Below are 12,388 nucleotides of genomic sequence, written 5' to 3' on the forward strand. Positions count from 1 at the left end.
AGCACACTTGATGTGTAAAATCAAACTGTACCCAGTTGTAGGGTATCATTCATTTGGTTTAGAGAGCTGATTAGAAAGAACACTTCCTTTTTTATAGGTCAGATGATTCCAGTAAATGCAGGAACAAAGTAACATCATAGAGACTTGAATAAATAGTTGCTGTTAACAGAAAGATCATGTGGTGTAGTGTAACACTGCAGTCCAGTTTCACTCTTTTAGAAAGCATGTATAAGTTTCCAAGCTCTGGTGTATGTTTATAAAATTAAGATGTTTGCCCAATAAAGTTGTGGTGTTTAGGTAAAATTGAGTGCATGACATATAGGGGTTTGGTAACTTTATTCCTTAGTCTGTTTATCAAAAGAGATTACATAATATGTTGATTCTTTGTTTATGAGGTATATGGCTAGGATGTTAACTTACAAGTAATTTATAAATGACTATGTCTCTTATAAAAGGTAAGATTTGATTACCTTTTAAAATTTGTTCTCAGGTACCTTTATTTTTAATGACTTAGGTTAATTGAATCTAATCTTTAATCAGTTTGATTGGAATTCAGCCTTAATAGCACAATTTGAACTTGATAATAACTTCACAGTGTTTGTCTCACTGAACAGTTAGAAAAAAATTGCATCTTTTCATATGCATCAAAATCTTGAGGTTTGAGAAGTTTGTATATCAAAATTGGGTTTAAATCATCCTCGTTTCAAGCCGGGCGGTGGTGGCGCATGCCTTTAATCCCAGCACTCTGGGAGGCAGAGGCAGGCGGATCTCTGTGAGTTCGAGGCCAGGCTGGACGATAGCCTCCAAAACAATACAGAGAAACCCTGTCTCGGAAAAACCAAAAAAAAAAAAATCATCCTCATTTCCAAGAAACAGGTGGTCAGTAACATAAATTTAAGATATCTAGGTAAATTAGGGAAAAAATGGTTGACCTATACAGAGTCAGCTTAAAATGAATCCAGTAAACATTCAGTTGTGGAGGTGCAAAGCCCCGAGGATTCATGCCACTCCTTGCAGATTTATTGTCATTTGCTGAATGATAGGAAGGAGTTATTATTATCTTCAGTAATGTAGACACTGACACATTGCACATACTTCTATAAATAAATCTATATATGTGCCCATGCAGGTGTCCCAGTTAAGTCAACCCAAAGACATGAAATTGTGAAAAGAAACTTACTGAAGGGGAGAGAGTTGGTAAAGATGAGTATGAATAATAGTGGATGGGATATGATCAGAATATATTATACTCATTTATAAAATAGTCAAAGAATTTATAGAAATACTTTAAAAGTAAATCTAAATGCTTAGACACAGATATTGAAGTAAAAAAGTATATCCCAGTACTCATCCCAGTTCCAGTTTCTATGTTTTAAAAATTAGGCCTGGGCAGTCAGGAGGCAGAAACTGATGGATCTCTTTGAGTTCAAGGTCAGACCAGTCTGTATAGAGAATTCCAGGCTTGAGGAGGGGATGGAGGTTGGGATTAAAAATAAATTTGAAAATAAGTCCAGCATAGTGGTGCATGCCAGTATTGGGAAGGTAGGAGATCAGGAGTTTAAGGCCATTTGAAGCTGAAAAAATATAGTAAGTTGAAAATGAAAAATTATAGATGTTCCTATACTTGCTCCAATTTCATCAGAGATTGTATTTTTCCATACCAAGGTACGAAATGATGAGGGGAAAGTCATTCGCTTCCATTGTAAATTATGTGAATGCAGCTTTAATGACCCCAATGCTAAAGAGATGCACTTAAAAGGACGAAGACATAGACTTCAGTATAAAGTAAGTAAACCCTGATTACTGAACTGTTGTCCTTTCAAGATTTTTTTTAACCATACTTTTTTTTATTTTTATTTTATTTTATTTTTTTATTTTTTATTTTATTTTTTTTGGTTTTACGAGACAGGGTTTCTCTGTATTGTTTTGGAGGCTGTCGGTCCAGCCTGGCCTCGAACTCATGGAGATCCACCTGCCTCTGCCTCCCGAGTGCTGGGATTAAAGGCGTGCGCCACCACCGCCCGTCTTTACCATACATTTTTATTGTGTGTGGATGTTTTACATGTGTGTATGTCTGTACATCACATGTTTGCCTACTGCTCAGAAAGGCCAGAAGAAGGTGTTGGATCCCATGAACTGGAGTTAAAGACTGGGAACATTTTGTGCTGGGAATCAAACCAAGGTCTTCTGGAACAGCAGTCAGTGCTCTTAGCCTCTAATCCAGTTGTCTCTCCAGCCCTTAATTGTCCTTTTGTGAAACCACTAAGCATTCTGTATGCAAAATAAAGCATCTAAACCACTTACCTAGTGTATGATCTCCCATTCTAAAATTAGCATGTTCTGATGATGATACGTTCACATTCATAGAATCAGGTATTTTATTAGTTAGACTTAAGTAATAATAATATAGCCCTGTCCACCATAGTTGATATAACTGGCAAAAGTAGAATCTAACAAAATATTGTTTGGTTTAATAAGTCATGTAATGACAGTTGGTTCACGTTGAGTCTACAGAGTACCACTTCACCTACATTTATTAAGTTGGTAAAATTAATTTGGAGATACTACTGGACAATCTCTTCATTTATTTTATACTACGAACTCATCATTACCTACCTTCAGATATTAGCATGTTAAAATTACTAAAATGCCTGGACTGGTAGAGTAAGTGTGTGGTTTTGCTTTTAAACATGGGATAGGAATATGTCATTCATGGTAACTTGAATCCATGTTTCTAGGCCAAATTCACTAATCTCTGGCTCCAACTAGATTAAGTAATAAATGAGCACACTAGCAGAGGGGTAGTTATAGGGCATTAGTTTCATATGAAAAGATTTTTCTCTGATTCAACCTAATTACTAAATTAATACAATTACTAAATTGTACTTTTTAGTAGAAAATTTTAACAGAAGTATTCTGGCACGTAGCTAAGACTAATCACAAGTTGAAGGCCAACCTGAGCTATGCAGTGATACCGTCATACCAAAAAAGCAAACAAAAAAAAAAACAGGACTGGGGATTAGGTAGAGTTCTGAGCTGACACACACAGACCTTGGATTGAATTCCCAGCACTACATAAATGGGGTGTGGTAGCACATGGTTATAATTTCAACATTCACTTTGGGTAGAGGCACATGAAACAGTTTGAGAATACCATCAGTTAGAAATCTAGCTTGTCTCACAAATGAAAACAAAAACCAATACATACCTGTTGTTCATGAAATTTGTAACTATACGTCTCTGATGAAAGACTGTGTGAAATTATGTGCTTTAAAGTGGCTTTAGGCAGGTAAAGGCACTTGGCACCTGTCTGACCCGAGTTTGATCCCTGGAATACACATGGTAGAAGGAGAGAACTCAAACAAATTATCCTCTGATCATCACACATTCATTGTTGCACATAAGCATGCATACATGCACACAGACAAATACAAAAATAAATTGCATTTAATTAAGTTTGTTGAAGGGGCCTGCTCCTTTAAAAATATATTATTGACATTAACAGAAAAAAGTAAATCCGGATTTGCAAGTAGAAGTAAAGCCCAGTATTCGAGCAAGAAAGATTCAGGAAGAGAAAATGAGAAAGCAAATGCAGAAGGAAGAATATTGGCGAAGACGAGAAGAGGAGGAGCGCTGGAGGATGGAAATGAGGTAATATGTTTAACTTTTTTGTTATTTATGTTTTGTTTTGTTTTTCGAGACAGTGTTTCTCTATAGCTTTGAATCCTGTCCTTGAAACTATCTCTATAGACCAGACTGGCTTTTAAAAAACTTAACTATATTTCATATTCAGTTTTAATGTACTTTTCAGTGTCCACTAAGATCATAAAGAAAGATAAACACTAGAATGCTTAGTATACTTATACTTGATTATTACCTTGGTATGAAGAATTTTGTGGTGGTGGCTCACATTCTCAATCTCAACAAAGGCATATGATTTCAAGGCCAGTACAAGTCAAAGCCCAGTCAAGGATCCATTAAAAAAGTGGTAAATAGCATTATATATATTAAATATATGAATAAATTGGAGACTGTAGAGGTAGTTTGGGTTAAGAGTACATAGCACTCTTGAAATTTCTTGCACATCAGATAGCCAGCTGTAGGGGATCAAGTGCTCTTCTAGATCCTAGACTCACATGTGCATATACTCCTAACACAGACAAACAAGTATAATTTAAGGTTATAAAAAATTGTAACATCTGAAGAGCTGTCATATACTTTGTGAGTGCTTCTGTTTAGAACCAGCAAAAATCTCATATTTAAACTTTATAATTCAGTTGCAAGATTTTGGGCCCCCATCAGTTTTGGAATATTTTTCCACTACTAAAAGAAATCACAGCCCCATTAACAGTCACTCCCAGTTTGTCTTCCATGTTTCCTGTTCCATCTCAGTACCATGGAACCACTAATCCACACATCTGGGATCCTATGTCTGTAATGGGAGGCATAGCCTAGAGAATTCCTGGAAGTTATGGGCAAGCTAGCCTGGCATGTGCAACAGCAAAAAAAAAAAAAAAAAAAGATAGTATCTCAAACAAGATGGAAGGAGACAACCCAACACTCCATCATCCTCACAAACATGTACATACACGCAATTTACTATTAGTTAGGCTGCTTCGGTTATAGGTATTTGGATTTACAGTCATTACTTTAAATGATTAGAATAAGCTGAGGTGTCTGTTTTTTCTCCTAACTTTGTTCTTGAGGTGTGAGGTCTTATTTTTGGTTTTTCGAGACAATGTTTCTCTGTATTGTTTTGGAGGCTGTCCTGGAACTCACTCTGTAGCTCAGGCTGGCCTCAGACTCACAGAGATCTGCCTGCCTCTGCCTCCCGAGGGCTGGGATTAAAGGCGTGCACCACCAATGCCCGACAAGGTCTTGTTCTTATCTTATTGTTGTCTCTAGTTTTCACTCCATTTACTTCTCAATTAAAAATAATGGAAGTCATAGAAAAGGGGGGGTTAGTGAGGTAATTTGGATGGGGCTGTTTTGTTTTTTCATCTGTGTGTGTACGCTCGTGTATGCGTGCTTAGCTCCCAGTGTCAGAATGGTTACAGGCATGTGTGCCACTGTGCTTGAGCAGAGGTTGCTACTGATGGAATTTCTTAATCTGATTGTGTTGTTTGCTTTTGATGCATCAGACGTTATGAAGAGGATATGTACTGGCGAAGAATCGAGGAAGAGCATCATCACTGGGATGATCGCCGGCGAATCCCTGATGGAGGCTATCCTCATGGACCTCCAGGCCCATTAGGTCTTTTAGGAGTCCGACCAGGCATGCCTCCCCAACCACAGGGTACTACAGTGAGTATCTGCTTTACTTATATAAGGGATGAAAATTTAAGCCTCTTTCAACATTAGAAGATGTTTTGTGAACTGGTTTGAGATTTAATAACACCAGTTTCATCTTGACTGTATTTCTAGTCCTTCTCTTAAAGATTTTTAATGCTAATGTCTTTATGCATAGGAACTTGGCCACATTTCCTTTGCCATTCTTTTTTTTTTTTTTTTTTTTGTTATTGTTGTTTGTTTTTTGTTTTTTACCAGACAGGGTTTCTCTGTATTGTTTTTGAGGCTGTCAGTCCAGCCCGGCCTCGAACTCACAGAGATCCGCCAGCCTCTGCCTCCCGAGTGCTGGGATTAAAGGCGTGCGCCACCACCGCCCGGCATTTTTTTGTTTTTGTTTTGGTTTTTTTGTTTTGGTTTTTCAAGACAGGATTTCTCTGTGTAGCCCTGGCTGTCCTGTGCTCGCTCTGTTGATCACGGTGGTCTTGAACCTAGAGATCTTCTGCCTCCCATGCGGTGGGACTAAAAGAGTACACCACTGCTACCACCCAGCTGCAGAGCTGCTTTTGATAAATATTTTGTACTAAAAGACTTTCCTGCCTTTATTTTTTCCTTAGATTGGAAGCAATTTTTAATGTTAGAGTCTTTCTCATTTTCCATTACAGAGTCTGAGCATTTATATGCAAACTTACTACTGTTATTGAAGACAAGCTATGTTTCATATCTCTGAAAAGCATTTACAAGGAGAAAGATTAGGCCAGTAGTAGAGAACTTTTTATTCTATTTCCCAGGTTTGAGTTTAGGACTATAAACTTTAAAAAGCATTTTCATAGCCTTGGGTTTTATATATACATGTAAATGCATATACATATCTATATATAATAATTTTGCTTCTTCAGGACAGAGATCCTTGCATTTTCATTTTATTGAAAAAAGAAAATAAATTTTTAAATGGACATTTTGTTTAACCAACTTTCTTATTATAAAGCTTAACAACTATATAATTGAAAAACTAAGAGTTTTCTTCTATTTGGAAAAATAAACTTTTCTTTCTCTAGCCTGTACGTCGCCCGGATTCGTCTGATGATCGTTATGTAATGACGAAGCATGCAGCCATTTACCCAACTGAGGAAGAGTTACAAGCAGTTCAAAAAATTGTTTCTATCACTGAGCGTGCTTTAAAACTCGTGTCAGACAGTTTGTCTGAACATGAAAAGAACAAGAACAAAGAGGGAGATGATAAAAAAGAGGGAGGTAAAGACAGGTGAGTTCACAAATTACTTATTTCCTTTACGTGGACATTCCATACATATTTTAAGCATTGACAAGACTGATAAGGGCTGGCAAGATGGCTTGTTGGTTAAGTATGCTTGCACCTCTAGTTCTAGCGTACCTGGGTTTGGTTCCCAGCACCCACATCACACAACTCACAGCCATTAGTAACTCCAGCTCCAGGAGATTGCACAGCAGACATTAAATCTTCACATACACATAAAAATTGGGGAGGAGGAAACTCAGTTTCTGCTCTTGGTCCACACATCGAAATTATACTTGTATTTTGCTATAATGAATAATATGCATTCCTACCGCCACCAATTTTGTTGTTTGTTTTTCAAGACAGAGCTACTCTGTGTAACAGTCCTGTCTGTCTTGGAACTCCTTTTGTAGACGAGGCTGGCCTCCAACTCACAGAGATCCCTCTGCCTCCCGAGTGCTGGGATTAAAGGTGTGCACCACCACCACCCAACTGCCACAGTTTTTTTTTTAATTGTTTTTAAAACCTATTAAATGTTTATTACAAAAACATTGAATCTGTTTGAAAGTAGCCCTTTCTTACCACTTTTCAGTTATATTAAGCTTCTCCTTTCTCATTTGTCACCAATTTGTCTATATTTTATTACCTTTTAAAAGTATGGATCATGAAGCATAAGTTAGCCAAGATTTAACATCTTTCAAATTTATGATCTTCTGATTTGGGGGATTTTTTGTTTGTTTGTTTGTTTGTTTTGGTTTTTTGAGACAGGGTTTCTCTGTATTGCTTTGGAGGTTGTCCTGGAACTCGCTCTGTAGACCGGGTTGGCCTCGAACTCACAGAGATCCGCCTGCCTCTGCCTCCCGAGTGCTGGCATTAAAGGCATGCGCCACCAACACCCAGCTGGGGAATATTTTTTGTATTAACATTTCTCTTGCAGTTCTGACTTGTAAAATAAAACACAAGGGGCTAGGTGTTTGAGCCCACACTTAAAACCTAGTACACAGGAAGCAGAAGCAAGAGGATCACAAGTTTGAAATCAGGCTGTACAATAGTGAGATTCTGTAAGAAAGTATTTTAGTTGTCCCTGTGCAAACATAGACTTTGATCACAGTCTTGAAATTTTAAAAAATATCTGTGTGTGTCTTTGTTAGTATATACATATATATGCATGTGGAGACCAGAAGAAGGTATCCAACACCATGGAGCTGAACTGGAATTTGAACCCTGTTCCTCGGGAACCATCACTCTTAACCACTGAGCCATCTGTCCAACCTTGATTTTTTTTGTGTGTGTGTATGTTGTTTTATCTAAATGACATATAGTTTAAAATACTGCATATTCTTCCAGTGTAGTTGAAGAAAATTTCAATAGTGTAAAAGTCATCTAGTTTACTATTATGCTTGGAGGAAATTATAGTTCTAGTTGAGAAATGTCATATTTTAATGTAAGTTGATTTTGCTACAGAGCTCTAAAAGGGGTATTGCGAGTAGGAGTATTGGCAAAAGGATTACTTCTCCGAGGAGACAGAAATGTCAACCTTGTTTTGCTGTGCTCAGAAAAACCTTCAAAGACATTATTAAGCCGTATTGCAGAAAACCTACCCAAACAGCTTGCTGTAAGTATTATGGAAATGTTAAATTTACCCTTTGTCCAGGTTAGAAGTTTTTGACAGGTCTAAGTGTGCTTCAATTTAAACTTCAGCCAGCCTTTTTGCTTTTGGCTTGACTTTCCATAGTGAAAAGGCTGGTTACTTTCTTTTAACCCCCTTAATTGTCCAAACTGAGGGAACTGTTTTCTGGTTCAGCTTTTGGGGGTTTTGCAGTGCTTGTTTTTGGCAACAAAACATCTTGCTTATTTATTTTAAAAATGGAAAAAGTCAGCATATGTCCAGTTTTTTTCAAAATGGGATTCTTGAGAAGATAAAGCAGAGAATATTTTTTTCCCTATTTTATTTAGTGCGTGTGTACATGGTGTGTATAGTAGTCAGAGGACAAAATGTATGCCATTTCTCTCCTCCCACTGTGTGAGTTCCCGGAATCAGTCAGATCATCAGACTTGGCAGCAAGTACCTTTTACCCACTGATCATCTCAACTAACCAGATTTTTAAAACAAAAAATAAAATGCTCATATAGAGCAAGGTTTTTTTGTTGTTGTTGTTTTGTTTTAAATTCATGAACCTCTTAGTTGAACTCATGTTTTTGATGAGAGTGTATTTTATCTTACTTGAATTTGTCTATTATTAATACAGTAGTTGCTCTGTACCCTTGGAAAGATGTCTGGAGATTCCCTGAAGCCCCCAGGATACCTAAAGCCTCAGATAGTATATGTCATGTTTCTCCTACTCCTGCATACCTGAGATAAAGTGCTAATAAATTAGGCAAATACTTATAATTAAGCATAGTAGATTAATGACAGATTCTCCACCGTATGTCTTAATAGCAACAATTTCAGCTTATTCCATATCCCTGCAACGGGAATATTGTCTGTAAACCCAAGACCTTGTGCATATTAAGCATGTGCTGTACCACCAAGCTGCATTCCCCATCCCATCGTTCCTCAGGGTGAGAACTTTCACATTTTCACTTGTAGTTGTATTTGAATGCCAGCATCACACACATGAAGACTGATCAATCCATTAAGTAAATAATGAACAGGAGATTGAAAAAAGGAATGATTCACAAAGCAGACCAGACTGGGCAGGATAGTTTAGATCTAATCATACTATTCCACTCAGCATACAGTTTAAGATGTATAAATTGCTTTTTTCTGTGACTTTCCATTTACTATTTTTCTGATTGTAATTGATCACAGATAACACAAATTCTGGAAAGTGAGACCATAGATAGAAGGGTGACTACTATTATATTTTCAGTTTTCTAAGTATTTATAATGGTAGGAAATACTTCTCTTGGCAGCAAGATGGTTGAGCATGTAAAAGTGCTTTTAAGCCTGGAAACAATTCAATCCTTAGAACCCACATAACAGTGGGAGGAGAGGACTAACTCCACAGAATTGTCCTCAGACCTCTACATGCACACACACACAAATACAAGCAATAGACCATGCTATTTTTTGCTCTGTAGAAAAAGAAGTTTTTCCTTAAGATGGGCTTTTAGAAGTTGAGTCCAGCACATGGGAAGTGATAGTCAGAAAGATCATCAGTTCAGGGTTATATTTGACTTCTGTTTGAGCCCAGCCTGAGCTGCATTAGACCTTGTCTCAAAAATTAAGGAGTGACCAAGGTTTAAGTATTGTTTTCTTGTCATTTACAATCAGTCTTCTAATACTTTACAATTTAATTAGATATTCTAAATTTAGGTATTGGGATTTTACAGCAGTAATTCAGAATTGTACTTGACCAGAATAGAGTAACAGAAAACAAAAGGGACACTGGGGAATCCTATTAAACTTAAGCCATATTGAATTTAGCATTGGCTCCTAGTGGTTTGCTTTGGTTTGGTTTCTTTCATATTAACAATGTTTCCAGAATTGAAAATGAATCTTTCAAAGTATTAGGAGCCAGTAGAATTAGCATTGGGTTTCTTTTTCTCACTTCTGTTTTGATATGGGTAGGACAGTGAAGGGGGCAGGTAACCTTTGGGAGGGGGGAGAAATCACAAAAATTTTAAGTAATAGCTTGATGCTAATTGGCACTTATTTATACTGCAAAGAATTTTATTTTTTTAAGTAGCCATCCAGATGGCTCAGTGAGTAAATGTTTGCCTACAGAGCCTGATGACTTAAGCCTGATTCCCAGAAGCTGTGCAAAGGAAAGAGCTAATTTCTAAAAATTGTCTTCCTGCTCATTCATGTTGTGTTATGCATGGACCATATATACTCACATCACAGACATACAATAGAATATAGTTTTTTTATGGGAGGGACTGTTGAGATGTGTCAGCAGTTAAGAGTATTTTGTTGTCCTTGCAGAGGACCTGATTAAATTCCAGCACCCCTTGTCTGCTCACAACCAGCCAGAAAAAAACTCAAGTAACGGGATCCAACACCCTCTCTAACCTCAAAAGCACCAGGCATAAGTGTGGTGCAGATAACGTGCAAGCAAAATACTCATGCACATACAATCTTTTTAAAATGAAAGAAAGTGATGAAAAAGTGCTCAATAATTAAGTTAATCAAAAGCAAACTGCTTTCCACATCACTTGCTCTTGTGTGTGCACATAAACAGTAACCTAATCATTGTCATGAGCATTTACATAGTACCATAAGTACTTGCAAAGTTAATCTAGGGGACTAGTGAGATTGCTTAGAATTGCTGTCAAGTCTGGTGGCTGTGTTCACACTCCCCAGGACCCAGCTGGCAGAAAGAAAGAACTATTGCAAATCTACCTCTGTTTCCTATCGTGTACTGTGGCATGTGTAAACATGCATGTGCATACATAATAAATAAATTGAAATGTCTTTTGCTGGTTTTTTTGTTTGTTTGTTTTGTTTTAAGTTAATTCTCCAGCAACCCTGTATGTGTTAAGTATGCTATCACAATTAAAAGTAATGTACAATTTGAGCCTAAATAGTACTGTATAAAAATTGCATGTTTCTATCTTGTTTTCAGTGGTGGGTACTGGGGTTTGAACCCAGAGCCTTCCACACACCAAGTAGTTTATCAACTGAACTGTATCTCCATCTCCTGTAATATCTGTATAGAGGTTTCATTTGTTCATATAAACTGGAGCTGGATCCATGTCTACCAAATTGCACTAGATCAGTTTTTGACAAGCAGAGAATGAACTATGGGAATGGTTGTTGAGTCAGGCTCCTTGAGATGCTCATATTTATTTTATTTCAAATGAAAGTATAATAAATGGTGGCAGCAGCTTTTCTTGTAATTTCTTGGTAAAGATGACATACATACTTGTTCATATAACTCCTATTACAAATAATGGAAAGAGCTGGGCGTTGGTGGTACACCTTTAATCCCAGCACTCGGGACACAGAGACAGGCGGATCTCTGTGAGTTCGAGGCCAACCTGGTCTACAGAGTGAGTTCCAGAACAACCTCCAAAGCAATATAGAGAAACCCTGTCTCTGTGGACACCAAACATGCACATGGTGCACAGACATACGTGTAGGCAAGATACTCAAACACATAAAAATAAATCAGTGAAGCCAGGTAGTGGTGGTGCACATCTTTAATCCCAGCATTTAGTAGGCAGAGACAGGTGAATCTCTGTGAGTTCAATACCAACCTGGTCTACAAAGCTAGTTCCAGGACAGCCAGGGCTACACAGAGAAACCCTGTCTTGAAAAAAAAAAAAATCAGTCAATCAATAAAAAAGTTTTAAAAAATAATGGCAAATATTACTTCTCCAAAGAATTCTGAAAATAAGGAAATGCAGGAGGTTAATGGTAAGGGTAATCTTGTATGTGTTTTTTAGAGAATAGAATCCAATGTTTGTAGAATGGTTAATATAATAAAAGCTACAATAAAATTGTCTTTTAATGCAAAAGATTCAACTAATTTCTTATAATCTTCATTATATAGGTTATAAGTCCTGAGAAGTATGACATAAAATGTGCTGTGTCTGAAGCAGCAATAATTTTGAACTCGTGTGTGGAGCCCAAAATGCAAGTCACTATCACCCTGACATCTCCAATTATTCGAGAAGAGAACATGAGGGAAGGAGGTTGGAAAGCCAATTAAACATTCTACTTTTCTATTAACTTTTTGTTTTCCATTTACCTACCCTTTGATGGCATTAAGCCCTAGAAGGCAACATGCTGGCATTATATATGAATTTGATAGATTTAACTTACTCAGCAATTAGTTTTGCTTTAGATCATTTCTAACAAAGTAAATGCTCTCCTTAATGATGTACTATTATAGAAAA

General features: G+C 37.1%; 1 protein-coding gene across 6 annotated transcripts in view; it reads left to right on the forward strand.

Annotated features, from left to right (window-relative positions):
* Zfr (zinc finger RNA binding protein) overlaps positions 1-12,388 on the forward strand; it is a 58,724-nt gene that overhangs the window by 28,672 nt on the left and 17,664 nt on the right. For all 6 annotated transcript variants that reach the window (XR_005881586.1, XM_021231786.2, XM_021231788.2 and 3 more), the window contains 6 exons: positions 1,666-1,785; positions 3,506-3,651; positions 5,142-5,304; positions 6,345-6,550; positions 8,006-8,156; positions 12,043-12,184. Coding sequence is in view for 5 of the 6 variants with exons in the window: in XM_021231786.2 (XP_021087445.1) it covers positions 1,666-1,785; positions 3,506-3,651; positions 5,142-5,304; positions 6,345-6,550; positions 8,006-8,156; positions 12,043-12,184 (928 nt within the window). In the remaining variant the exon portion in view is untranslated. The remainder of the gene's footprint in view (positions 1-1,665; positions 1,786-3,505; positions 3,652-5,141; positions 5,305-6,344; positions 6,551-8,005; positions 8,157-12,042; positions 12,185-12,388) is intronic.

Source organism: Mesocricetus auratus, unplaced genomic scaffold (assembly GCF_017639785.1).
Source record: "Mesocricetus auratus isolate SY011 unplaced genomic scaffold, BCM_Maur_2.0 Super-Scaffold_100015, whole genome shotgun sequence".
NCBI lineage: Eukaryota > Metazoa > Chordata > Mammalia > Rodentia > Cricetidae > Mesocricetus > Mesocricetus auratus.